This window comes from Amblyraja radiata, chromosome 7 (genome assembly GCF_010909765.2).
Source record: "Amblyraja radiata isolate CabotCenter1 chromosome 7, sAmbRad1.1.pri, whole genome shotgun sequence".
In the NCBI taxonomy this organism is placed as follows: domain Eukaryota; kingdom Metazoa; phylum Chordata; class Chondrichthyes; order Rajiformes; family Rajidae; genus Amblyraja; species Amblyraja radiata.
The window spans coordinates 49,779,554-49,793,854 of NC_045962.1; the positions used below are offsets into that span (position 1 = coordinate 49,779,554).

Genomic DNA, 14,301 nt, shown 5'->3' on the forward strand with positions numbered 1-14,301 from the left:
ATTATGCATAGTTTATAGAGAAGTTCTCAAAATTGCAAAACGGCCAGTCTTGCTGTTTGTGGAACAAAATGGAAATGTGCAAGACGTATGGAAATAGAATATAGCAGAAAAAGATCATAGAAAGTCCAGGGATGGAAGTAAAAAGATTTGGAAAGCAGAATAAGTGTAAGTAAAAATAGAATTAAAGAATATGCCCAAAAAAAGGTAACAAAGAAATGAATAAATGTATAATATTCGAAAAGGGGATTGATGCAGACATGGTAGTTAAGGAGGATGTGTGAAATATTGGATTAGATAAACATGGTGATGGTGAGGGAGAAACATTAAGGGGTTTAGCAGGTTTGAAAAGAGATTGCAGAGCTTGTAAGTATTCATAAATATTCTGAGGGTCACTGTAAGTAATCGTTTGGAAAGGCTCACTAGGAATGGCCATTGTAGCATTCTAAAAAAAAATATTGTCTAAAGGGCTTGTCTCACAGGCATGTGACTCCATGCAGCAAACGCTACCTAACGTGGTCGCTTGAGCCGTATGGCCTCGCGGGGCCAGTCCCACTTCGATCGCTGGAGCCGTATGGAGTTGTGCGGAGCTGGTCCCGACACCGCGCGGAGCTCCGAAAAACTGACCGTGTTCAAAAATTCCGTGCGGCAACGGCCTGCCGGCCTGCAGTCGCCTCAACGCCGTACGCACCACCTCGACGGGCATACGCAGCGTCTGGACGCCGTACGTCACACACGAACTTCCCGCGGACTTCGCTCGAACTTCACGTCACTCACTCGACCTCCGCGCGGCCCCCGCTTCTGGTTTGGTCGCGCTTGCCGCATGCAGTTTGCATGCTCGTGGGACTGGCCCTTAACTCATGATTTGATTATTTTGAAGTGTGTCCTTGGCCAGTTGATGTAGTCGCTATGCAAATAGTTTGACAAGACTCAGGCTGTTAAATAACAATTCTGAAAGCCCTTGAGATTCAGAGGGAAATAGCAAATTGAGTCCAAAATTGGTTTAATGCAGGAAGGATAATAATCAACAGTGGTATTATTACTTGGATGCCGAATCCTTGTTCAATGTTTCGTCCCTTTTTTTTGGGAACGTGAATGATTTAGATAACAGAACACATGGTTAATATTAGAGAGATAGAAAAAAGTGTGATTCGTAGTTATAGACTAAATTGATTGATTGAAAGATACAGTGTGGAAACGGGGTCCTTCGGTCCACTGAAACCACGTCTACCATTGATCACCTGTTCAAGCTAATTATAGCCTTTCTGTTCTGGGCCTCGTCCATTGTCAGCGTGAGGCCAAACGTAAATTGGAGGAACAGCACCTCATATTTTGCTTGGGTGGCTTACAACCCAGTGGTATGAATATTGATGTCTATAACTTTAAGTAACCCTTGCATCCACTCCCTCTCCTCCACCCCAGCCGTCGTACTAGTTTTACTGTCATCCTGTTGAGGTCCACTGGTTATCACCTATTCCAAAGCCAACGATGGACCATTGAGGGCTCCACATGTCTCTGATTACTGTTGCTTTTTGCATATCTTCCATTCATTTGTCCTAAGTATCATCTATTTATCCCCTTCCCCTTTCCCCTCTCAGTCTGAAGAAGGGTCTCGACTTGAAACGCCACCTACTCTCCAAAGATGCCGCCTGACCTACTGAGTTACTCCAACTTTTTGTGTCTGTCTTTGGTTTAAACTAGCATCTGCAGTTCCTCCCTACACACTAAGGAGAAGGTGCTTGGGACATTGAAGGGTCTGAAGGTAGATAAGTCATCTGGATCAGATGGGCTAAACCCCAGGGTTCAGATATAGGTCGTTTTAAAGACTGGAGGATTTGGTAGTGATCTTTCAAGAATCTCTAGAGTCATGAGAGGTCCCAAAGGACTGGAAAATTGCAAATATTATTCCACTGTTTAAGAAGGGTGCAAGGCAAAAGAAGGGGAAAACTATCGGCCGGCTCGCCTGACTTCAGTGGTTGGTGAGATTTTAGAGTCCATTATTAAGGATGAGGTTTCCGAGTGCTTAGAAGCGTGTAATAAAATAGCCCAAATCAGCATGGTTTTGTGAAGGGGAGATCAAATCTCCTGGAATTCTTTGAGGAAGTGAATAGCAGGATAGACAAAGGAGAGTCATTGGATGTTGCTCACTTGGATTTTCTGAAAGCCTTTTGGGTGCACATGTGAGGCTGCTAAAATAAGATGAGAGCCCATGGTATTAGAGGGAAGATACTAGCATGGATAGAAGATTGGGTAAATGACAGAAGGCAACGAGTGGGAAGAAAGGGGCATTTTCTGGTTGGCTTCTGGTTCCACACGGTTGGTGTTTGGTCCGATATTTTGAACGTTGTATATTAATGATTTCGATAATGCAAGTGATGACTGTGACCAAGTTTGCGGTGATATGAAGATAGGTGGAGCGGTAGGTAGTGTAGTGGGAACAGGGAGCCTGCAGAAGGACTTGGACAGGTTGGGAGAGAGGTCAAATAAGTAGCAAATGGAATACAGCATAGTAAAGTGTGAGGTCATGCACTTTGGTAGCAAGAATAAAATGCATAGACTATTTTCTAAATGGGGAGAAGATTCAAATGGGGAAAAAGTGGAGGTGCAAAGAGATTTGGGAGTACTGATGCAGAATTTCAGCAAATGCAACATTGGCATTCATTTCGAGAGGACTAGAATATTAAAGCAAGGAAGTAATGGTGAGTGTTTAATGGGGCACTGGTCAGACTGCATTTGGAGTATTGTGAGCAGCTTTGGGCTCCATCTCTGAGGAGGGAAGTGCTGGCATTGGAAGGGGTCCAGAGGAGGTTTATGAGAATGATCCTGAGGATGATTGGATTAACTCCAGTTTAAATTCCATTTAGAACATTTTGGAGGACCAAGAAACCAAGAACCAAGAACGTATGATGAACATTTGATGGCTCTGGGTTTGTACTCGCTGGAGTTTAGAAGAATTAGGGGAGATCTCATTGAAACTTATCAATAATGAAAAGCCTAAATAGAGTGGACTTGAAAAGGATGTTTCCATTAGTGGGAGAGTCTAGGACCAGAGGGCGCAGCTCAGAATAAAAGGACGTACCTTTAGAAAGGAGATGAGGAGGAATTTCTTTAGCCAAAGGTTGGTGAATCTGTGGAATTCATTGCCACAGAAGGCTGTTAGGGCAAGTCTTTGGGTATTTTTAAAGTGGAGATTGAGTTCTTGATTAGTTGGGTGTCAGAGGTTATGGGGAAAAGACAGGAGAATGGGGTTATGAGAGAGAGATAGATCAGCCATGATTGAATGGTGGAGTAGATTTGATGGGCAGAATGGCCTAATTCTACTCCTATCACATGATCTTATACTTTCCAACAATTTTCCTACCTCGTATGTCAAGCTTACTGGTCTATAGATCCCAGGTTTTCTTTGCAGCCCTTCTTAAATAGAGGCACAACATTAGCTACCTACCAGTCTTCCAACCCCTCACCAGTGTCTAACGATGATTCAAATATCTCAGCCAGAACTCTTCCAACCTCTCGACTAGCTTCCTCTAGTGCGTGAAAATATCTGATCAGACCCAGGAGATTTATCTAACCTCATGACCTCGTTACCAATGGGAACAGCTTCTCTTTTTAACCACAGCTTACATCTTTTATAATTTTTGTGGTAAGGGCTTTCTATCACCAGAGGGCGCTACTGTACTTGTGTTGTCTTGGGAGCTTATCAGGTCAGACTTGCTATTAAAACAAATCATCTTTGTTTTTCATTTTTTAACAGTCAGGTTTCATCAGTAAAATTGGAAAAACCCAGTATAAGACCACACCTGGGTTATTAATGCCCAATGATGGACACCGCTACATATGAACAAGTTTGCATAATATTATCATATACTTATTAAAAGTCTGATCTTGTTAGTATGTAAATATGTGTGTGTATATGTGATTGTCTTTACATCTTCACAAAAACACGACGCGGTAACGATTACATTTTTACATATTCCGATTGACATTTTTCTGGTTGAGGCCGGGAGCACCTTATCTGAACATTTCATGCTTTATTTCTCGACTTATTCTCGACTTTCCCTTGCAACTGCAGGAAATGCTACACTTGTCGCTTTACCTCCCCCCTTGACTCCATTCAAGGACCCAAGCAGTCTTTACAGGTGCGGCAAAGGTTCACCTGCACCTCCTCCAACCTCATCTATTGTAGCCGCTGCTTTAGGTGTCAGCTGCCCCAATGGCTCAGCACTTCAACTCCCCCTCCCATTCCGAATCTGACCTTTCTGTCCTGGGCCTCCTCCATGGCCAGAGTGAGGCCCACCGTAAATTGGAGGAGCAGCACCACACATTTCGCTTGGGCAGTTTACGCCCCAGCGGTATGAACATTGACCTCCAATTTCAGATAGTCCCTGCTTTCTCCTCCACTTCCCAGCTCTCCCTCAGCCCACTGTCTCCGCCTCTTCCTTTCTTATTCCCTCCCCCCCCGCACCCTCACATCAGTTTGAAGAAGGGTCTCGACCCGAAACGTAGTCTATTTCCTTTGCTCCACAGATGCTGCCTCACCCGCTGAGTTTCTCCAGCATTTTTGTCTACCCATTCACACAAGTTCTGTTATCTAACTTTCCTCACCCACTCCCTACACATTAGGAGCAATTTTACAGAGACAAGTTAACCTACAAAGCCAATGGGTCTTTGGGATGTGGGAGGAAACCCACATGCTTGCAGGGAGAATGTGAAAATTCAACACAGACATTGCTTGATGGCAGGATCGAACACAGATCTCTGGCCTGTGAGGCAGCAAGTGCACCAGCTGTGCCATTATATTTTATTTTCCAACACACAAAAAATTATACGTTGATAACTGGCGGATTTGCAATCAGCGGCCGCTATCGCCCTGATAACGTCCGCTATCGCCCTGATAACGGCCGCTGCTTGTAAATCCACCAACGGCGCTTTCAAAACAACCCCTCTCGCACGCCGAGGTCGGGAGGAGGGAGGGAGAGAGAGAGAGGGAGGTCTCCTTCCGCCGTCTGAAGCAGCTGCACCAAAGATCCTATAAGTATAGGATCTTTGAGCTGCACCACTCGGCCCCGCACCTTCCTGTAGGCTGGCGGAGGAGGGGAGGCGGTGGCGAGGAGATCCAAACCGCCACCCCCTTTGGCGGCGGTACTTTGGCGTTGGACAGGGATGGCCAAGGTAGCGGGTGATGTCCAGATTTTTTTATTTTTAAATTAGAAGCAATGTACAATCGTATAAACCATGGCATTTAACATAATACATTTCGTGTACCACTTCTTGTTTTAAATTTAACAATATAAAAATAATAGACGCAAGAAAAGAAGAAAAAAGAAGAGATTAAAGAAAGTAGTGATGTGTAGGCCCCAGAAGTTGTCAATTGGTAATTTGTGGATCGATAGAGAGAAAGAGCCCATAGATATGTAGAAAAAAAAGAAGACCAGAAAGGAAGAGTAAAAAAAAGAAATAGAAAAAAAGGGGGGAAGAGAAGGAAAAGAAGAAAAAGTGTGTGTGTGTTTGGAAATGCTAAAGCTGTGTTGCCTAATTAAAGTTGACTTGCCTAATCAAAGTTGCCTTGCCTTCTATATAATTAAAAATCTAATCTTGACCACTTCCTGTTTGCGCTTTATATTGATTTTAGAAAAAACGCTACCATATACAGCTGTGATTTTTGGCCATCTTACTCCGGTGCCGAGGATTTTTCCCATCGATGAAAAATAAGAGTTATTAGTATTTTAATAAAATGTTGAGATTCTCTCTCCTGTCAATCACGCCATGAAGGCCATGCCCCTTCTGGTGGGAGGGGGAGAGGGACTATAAAACCCAGAAGTGTGGGCTCAGTCTCTGCAAGATGGAGGAAGGGAGAGGTCACGACTCGCTGTCTTTAGTGGCCTTGCACCCTGCTTGAAATGGTATGAAACTGCACTTGAATTTGGTGGCCTTTTACCCTGCTTGAAATGTTAAGAAAATGCACTTGAATTTGGTGGCCTGGCACCCTGCTTGAAATGGAATTTCAAGGAATAGCCGTGAGTCAACTGCCAGCCCACCAGCCGTGACTGAGTGAGCTGCCAGCACAATAAGCTTGAGTGACTGAGCCGCCAGCCCAAGAATCCATTCGGCCACAATGCCCATACTAGCCTTCTGGAAACTAGTCCGTTCAGCCCACAACACCAATACTAGCGCTACAGAAAGCCCCCCCCTGCCCACTGGCCACCAATATTGGAATTGGTGGAGAGGTGGAATATTGCGTTGGGGGACCAGCCCTCCCGTGTGATGCTGGGACCCAATGGATCCCACTTAGTCTAGTATATAACTAAAAGTCTGATGTTGACCACTTCCTGGTGTTCTGAGGAATTGGATTCTTTTAAGTCAATCTTTAGTTTAATAAAACTCAATACAAGCACTTGTTACAACTTAATAATTCTATTACAGTGCTGCAGAGTTCTTAGTATTCGCCACACAGAGCCAGCAGCTCCGGGGTGCAAGTTCTAAGAACTAACTAACGGTCCAGAAATGCAAAGATTATATAATCATTAAGCATCTGTTAAACTGAGTTATTTTGTCAATCTAAAGTCAACTTGACTCAAACGCTTGTAGCTGTTGAAATCGATTCTTTATTCAGCTGAGACTAGTCTCTGAACCTTCCAACACAGAGCTGATGCTCTGGGGTGGGTCCAGAGAAGAGTAACTTTGATAGAACTCATGGCATTTATATAGGTATTAGACATTTCAGATACAGAGGGCATGACAAGCTAGTAACCAATCATCTGAGTCCTTCTGGTGATTTACAACATCAGTCACATGATTCCTCTTCCCTGGCCTCATCTTACAACCTTTGTTTGCCTGTGGTATATCTCTGCTTAGAATTATTTTATTTCAACACAGCAAAACCCCAGTAGGCTCAATTATCAAAGACCACTCCTCAAAATATAAGATACATGTAATACAATGATCACACAAGTCATACACACTTTCCATACCAAGAAGAAAGATATTTCTATAAATCTAAACAAAGTCTAATGTTTACAGTCCTACTAAGACAATACATTTCATAAATTGTTTCACTACAATTTTATACAGTTTACAATACTATTACCTATGTATTTAAAACATTAATTATTTAAGTTTGCCGAATTTACAGTTTCTAAGTTCAAAACCCATACACATCTCCCAACCAAGCGTACATGGGTCGTAAATCTGTCAACTAAATAAGTGTTTGGTGCAAGGATACAACTTCAGACCATTACATCCGAATTACATCTGCTTCTTCGACTTTCTATAATATAGGACATAGGAAGGTCACATATCCATCAATCTAATTCTCTTCCTCTCCAAGCAACTACTCCCCTTCACACTCATCCTATCCCTTATCCTAAACTCATTATAATTTAACATAGCCAAGGCTAACTACAGAGTCTATTATATTTCAGCCTTGAAGTCGGTCTCGATCTCAGCATAACCCTCACAGCTCAAGAATGTGCCATAGAGAAAGAGCAGATGACCTCTGGCCTAAGGAGAGGCCCCTATTCAGCTATCCATTCTTCAACACAAAGTCATATCAAATACAATTTCCTCCAGTGTTATAATTGCCTCAAAGCAATAAACTAAGCTATACAGGTTCAGATTCAGGTTTCTATGTTTTGATTCATCTGTTCGCTCTGTGTTGCTTCCCTGCACTTCATTTCTCCAGGACACATGTGCTTCTGAAAACCCCAAGCTTTTCTTTTGCAAATTACCTGGCTTATAAAAAAAGTCACTATCCGAGCGGTTCTATTATATAATATTTCCTCATTCCCCCACTCTGGTCATTCCATGATCACTAATAGGATAATAACACAGGCAGAGATTCATCAGCATTGGCTTATTAGTCATCCAAGTTTATTCCTAACCTCGAGATGCTTTATAGCCCCCAAAACCTGGTCCACGTAGGTCGGCAGGCTGGCTTGTTGACATCAATGCTGTTCCCTACTTCTATGCTGTGCTTCACACCCTAGCCCTTAGGGTGCTCAGCTATTCTGGGTTCCATACCTCTGGTCTATCCATTTTATTCATTCTAATACATTCGTCTTCTAACAATTCTTTCTCAACCTGCGCATTTACCATCCTTTCAACTTCCTCATTGTTCAACATTGGAATGTCTTCTTATTCTAGATGTTGCAATAATATCTTCTCACCAGTTTCCACATTACCCAAGGCTGTCATTAGTCTAGCAATAATACATTTAACAATAGCAATTCCCACGAACAAACACAAAACCACTATTGCTGAATATATGGCCATACTAATGATCCAATTATATTATCCCCCAAATCCACCGGTCTCCTCATTCAATGCCCTCCTTCATCCCATCGAGCACGGTAATAATGTCATTTTGATGTTGGTGATGTTACTAGTTCTGTCCTGAATTCGCATCATATATCTGTCTTTCACAATAGTACATGTCCCTCCCTCGGGCCACAGATAGTATAAGGCATATCTATCCTTTAAAAAGAACAGACACATTTCTGATAGTACACCGCATAAGTCTTGTCTTCACAACCCGGGTAAGAATGCCCATTATCACGAGGTAGTGGCAAACAGTTGATGACAGTTTCGACCAGAACTGACTTCTCACCTTGACACCTTACTAACCGTTCAGTCCTCCCACACTCTGTAGACACTGCTAATAGGCTACTAACTGATTTCATAGCAAGGTAAAACAATTTGTCCGTTACCAAATAGTTCATTATGGGCTTGTATAAACATGTTAGAGTCTGTTTCTTCCAATGCCCATTTTTCCCATGTTTTTTCTCGTGTTCTTTCTCCTGTAAACAAGGGTAGACCTCTGTTCAAAAGGGAACTGCAGATGCTGGAATATCGAAGGTACACAAAATTGCTGGGGAAACTCAGCGGGTGCAGCAGCATCTATGGAGCGAAGGAAATAGGCGACGTTTCGGGCCGAAACCCTTCTTCAGACTGATGGGGGGTGGGGGGGGGAAAGAAAGAAGGAAAAGGGGAGGAGGAGGAGGAGCCCGAGGGCGGGCGGATGGGAGGGTGGGAGGAGACAGCTAGAGGGTTAAGGAAGGGGAGGAGACAGCAAGGGCTAGCCAAATTGGGAGAATTCAATGTTAATGCCATAAGGACGCAAGGTCCCCAGACGGAATATGAGGTGCAAAGGGTAGACCTCTAATGCTTCTCGATAGTATAGTCCATCATACAAATGTTCCTTTGCCGAGTTGTCTTCTAAAGAATTCCGTCTGCAGAAAAAGTCAAATTTGCACTCCTGAAACCAACAGGGTAATTCCCACAGGTGTTGGTTATCTAAGTCTGCCTGCCAATCGGGCTGACGCAGTATCCCATTGCAATAGTCAATCTTGGTGACGTTCCAGGATCCAAAGACATCTGGGTCATTGCACTGTACTACATTTATTTTGCAGAGGTGAAAGACTGCTTGTTTGTCCCGGGACACATCGTCAAATTTTTCCTTCATTTCCCTCCATCTGTAGTAGCATCAAGATGCATAACAGGATGAATCGATTCATTTTAATTTATCTGGAATATGCAAAGGCGCACAAAAAGCTCATTTCTTACTTAATTAGCTTAAACAACTATTCACTCAATTTAAACGTCGTTTAGTCAGTCAGTCCAGTAATCAGTCGCATATTCTTAACCATATAGCAAAATAAGGATTCAAAACTAAACTTATTAAGATTCAAACTAAACTTATTAAGATTCAAAACTAAACTTATAAGGATACAACTAAACTTATAAGAATACGAATTCAATTAAACTTATAAGGATACAACTCCCAAGGAAAGCAGAAATGTAAAAACTAATAAAAATTACTCTTCTCCCCCCTTTTGATTGGGCTCCCCAATCAATTTGCAGTGGTGCAGATGAACCCATGCAGCACGACCCTCGACCTTGGCAGCGGGCGGAGTGGTGAGGATGACCTGGAAGGGACCATCCCAATGTGGGTCCAAGTGCTTACGCGTCCAGTTCCTGACCAGCACATAGCAACATGGCTCAATATTAGATGGAACTTTGACTGCTGACTCCTCACCATATGCAGTCCTGACCTGTGAATGAGAAGTTTGCAAAGCGCGGGTTAAAGTTAATACACAGGATGTCATTTCCTCAGTCATCTGGTGGAAATGGACCACTGCGGGGGCATGGTCATTCCACGGCGTCCATAAAGGTCGACCATATATGATTTCCGCAGGCGTTATTCGTGCCATACCAGAAGGTGTAGTGCGTATCTGAAAAAGAGCTACAGGAAGCAGTTTTAACCATGCTAAGCCAGTCTGTGCCATTAATTTTGCTAATTTGGTTTTCAAAGTCTGATTTGCCCATTCTACCAATCCGGTGGCCTGAGGTCGATACGCACAATGGAGCTGTTGACGTATCTGTAATTTTTGGCACATTTATTTGTTTATAGCAGCAATAAAATGAGGACCATTATCTGAACTTAAACGCGCAGGAACACCGAATCGCGGTATGATTTTGCGTAACAATATTTTTACAATGGTAGAGGCCTTATTGTCAGTGGTCGGGCATGCTTCAATCCATGACTTTTGGGTGTTGCTGATAGGTGGCAAGCAATATTTGTGCTACAAAAGTGGCAGGTATTGACCACCTCCAGCAAGAATAAGCCTAACATTCTCTACCTCTATTAGAAAAGCAAAAGAAATTGTAGATGCTTGAAATCTGACTTTTAAACAAAGTTCTGGAACCATTCAACAGGCCAAGCAACATCTGTGGAGAGAGTGTTAATGTTTTGTGATGATGAAGTTTTGAAGAATGTAAAGATCCCGTCAGGGGAACGTGAAGTTAAGGGTTGCTGCTTCTTGTGGTTTGGGAGGATGCTAATGAAATATGTTAAAGTCAAAATCAACCCATTACAGCTCTCACGAGCTGAGGACATCCAAAAAGGCGTTACACCTGAAGGTATCCTTGAGTTGAACTGGAAACTTTCCCCATAGACATTCCTTCTCCATCCAATGTGACAAATTAAAAACTTTCATAAGAAATTGAATCAGAGTGGTTATTATGCAAGTAAATAGTGCCACTCAATGTTGTGAATGAAATAAGTATGTCGTTGCATATACAAGTTCAGTCACTGTCTCCTCCTTTGGTATTGTGTAGCAGTTTTGAAGACCTGTGAATCTGTTTGTAATCCATCTATGTTTCTTTGCAGAATTAACACTAAATCCTCCAGAAGGAATTGTTGCAGGTAAGCAATGCCACATGGTACAACTTCCAATAACTCACTCCACATTTCATTGGTCTGCAAATTGTATTTTAAAATCAATTAACTGTCAAGAGAAATGTATGCTGGGCATCGCAGAGATTATAGATGCATACTGTTATCACGTTGAACTCGGTGCTTTGAATAGTAGCAAAATATTGTAAAATCCTCACATAATTATGGATCTTCTCTGTCAATTGAAATGAGTATTTTGTATCACGTTGTTAAATATTAATATTATTTTGTATGTAATGGCCGGTTCTCACGGTGCGACCTGACGCAAGATGTCACCAGAGTGAAGTGGTCGTGATCCAGCACGAGTTCCGCACGATATAACGGGGGGTAGATAAAGAGTTCCCACGGTACTCGGCAATTCTGTCATTTGTGCGAGTGACTTGTCCGTCTCCCGATCTTTCCCGTTAATCGTGAATGAACATCGTGGACTGTAGTGTAGTTAATCACGTGGCACAAATGATGTCACTTTTTTTCACACACTAAATAAATATCCTCCGTTCGTAGAATTGGCTCATTTGCAGACATGCCTATACAAAGTTGGTTCGAGTACAGGCTGGTTGTTATTTTCATTGACGCGCTGTATGCATTAGCGCAACGTGCATCGAAAACGCTTGCGTGAAGGCAGAAGGGTGAGATTAATTAAAAAGAGAATTAAGAGGAAGTCTCACTGGGTTAAGCCCATGTTTCAACGGAGACCTCAATTTGGACAATATGAGCAACTGCTTAATGTGCTGTGCGGAGGATAAAAGTGCATTCAAAAACTTTGTCAGAATTTCACCCGAGCTCTTTAATGAGTTAAAGAATAATTTGGGACCTCTGCTGAAGAAGACTGACACTGTAATGAGAAAGGCACTGGAACCAGGGTTGCGCATAGCAATCACCCTCCGCTACTTGGCCTCAGGCGATTCTTATAAAAGTCTATCTTACAACTTTCTTGTCGCCACCAACAGCATCTGTGGTATTGTCCGAGAAACCTGTGAGGCGATCATCCAATTTTATTCAGCTGAAGTGATGGAATGCCCCAGTACACCAGATGCGTGGAAGAGAGTTGCACTGGGGTTTGAAAACAGGTGGAACTTTGCTCACACATGTGGTGGTTGATTATAACTACAACCTCCTGTATGTGGATGTGGGCACACCTGGAAGTGTTGGTGATGGCCGGATTTGGAAAGAAACCTGGCTTGGAAAGAAAATGGAAGGTGGAACAGCAGGCATGCCTGATCCAGAACCTCTGTCAGGAGAAGACAGCCCGGACATCCCATATGCGATGGTTGCTGATGAAGCCTTTGCACTACGGCCCTGGATTATGAAGCCATATCCACAGAGGAATCTAACTAGGGAACAGAGGATCTTCAATTACAGGCTGTCAAGGGCCAGGAGGGTAGTAGAAAATTCGTTTGGCATCTTGGCAAACAGATTTAGATGCTTGCTCAAGACAATGGAGCAGAGGCCCAAGAATGTGGAGAGTATAGTATATGCAGCATGTGTTCTGCACAACCTGATCCGAATGAGAGGTGCAGCTGCTGGATCAGCAACATCCATCCAGGACGGTGACATAGTGGACAGTGACACAGGGGAAGTAACACTAGGTGCTTGGAGAAGTGGTGCAAACAAGTTGAAAATGGTCTACAGCGTTTGAAAGGTAACTCGGGCACATCCAGTGTGAAAGAGCAAAGAGACCATCTCTGCGCTTACTACAATTCACAATTGGGGAGTGTGCCGTGGCAGGACAGCTATATTGATGGGTAGCCGACCACAGGAACACTACTGCATGTTATAAGCTGACTTCCTAGTGTTGTCCTCTGAAAAGTGCTTCCTATAAGATGTTCGTCCGCAAAACCTGCCGTTTAGAACATTGCATTGTCCCTTTAAATGCCTGAGTTCACGCTTGTAGCGGAGGTTGATGGATATAATGTGTTTTAAATAATCTCGGGTGCCTCATTTGTTGTATTTCGTGTTTGCGAGGCCCTTTTACAGACAAATGTTTTGTGTGATGCATCTCCTCTCAATATGTGACAGAATTCGTCTTCTTATATTGTCAAATAGAAATAAAGACTTTGTATCACATTTACCGTGCTGATTGTCTTATTTCATTTTCTACCAAGAGGTGAAGAACACGTTTAAATAGCTGAACATTTCAGGGTCCTCGATGGACACATGGTCCGTTGGCGATATTGAGACCACCTTTTTTACTCACCTTGTGTCCCCTCTGTCAAGCTTCCGGGTTTACCGTTCGCAGGAGTTCCCACGGTACCCGCAAGAGTCATTACGGATATCGCACGGATATCGCACTGGCATCTGCGTTCATACAATGTTGCAACGCTCACCAAAAAATGCTCAAGTCACTCTTGGAGAAATTCAAAAATGTTTGAATTTTCTCCCGACCTTACAAAGTTACACGACTACCTGCCGTTAGCGCCACGGAGGTCCTCGGTGGTCCACGAATGCCGTACTGTTATCGCAGGAGGTTCCCACGATGTTAAACTCTTGTTAAGTCTTGCGTCAGGTCGCATCGTGAGAAAGCCCTTTTAATGTTTGTACTTGAACAACCCAATATTTAATGTTTGCCTAGATGTTATGAAACTTTGAAAAAAAACATCCTTTGAACACTGAATCATTTGATTTGTCTTATTGCAAAAGGGAAGGCAGTACTGGAGAAGGTGGAAATGAAATTAGAATTGAATGAAATAAAACAACCAGGTCTCTTCTTTAGCGAAGTGAAGTCTTTATAAAAATCATTTAAAATTGTGAGTGGGAGTGGATGATGAGTTCCATCTACCCATCATGTCCCTCCCCATCTAGTTCACCCACCACCTACTAACCTTTATCGAACCTCAATTCGTACTGATAATCTTTCCTCTTCGCACTCTGTCCTGATGCAGAGTCTTGAATAGAAATGTTCCTCCTCAAATGCTGATGGAGCCACTAAATTCTTCTAGTATGTTATTTGTTGTTCATTAAATTATTAAAAGGTTTGGAAAGGTTGACAAATAGAAAATGGTTTCACCTGTGTTAGGTGAATTCAAGCCCAATGCACTAAATAAATAAGTGGGATAAAGGGAAAACTGTTT

The 14,301-nt window shown here is 42.8% G+C and overlaps 2 protein-coding genes across 3 annotated transcripts in view; one reads left to right on the plus strand and one right to left on the minus strand.

The window, feature by feature from the left end:
• pofut2 (protein O-fucosyltransferase 2) overlaps positions 1 to 5,023 on the minus strand; it is a 31,130-nt gene extending 26,107 nt beyond the window's left edge. The window contains exon 1 of the mRNA XM_033024441.1: positions 5,019 to 5,023. The gene's annotated coding sequence lies outside the window, so the exon portion shown is untranslated. The remainder of the gene's footprint in view (positions 1 to 5,018) is intronic.
• ube2g2 (ubiquitin conjugating enzyme E2 G2) overlaps positions 1 to 14,301 on the plus strand; it is a 51,966-nt gene that overhangs the window by 4,952 nt on the left and 32,713 nt on the right. For both annotated transcript variants that reach the window (XM_033024442.1, XM_033024443.1), the window contains exon 2: positions 11,165 to 11,200. In XM_033024442.1, coding sequence (XP_032880333.1) covers positions 11,165 to 11,200 — 36 coding nt within the window. The remainder of the gene's footprint in view (positions 1 to 11,164; positions 11,201 to 14,301) is intronic.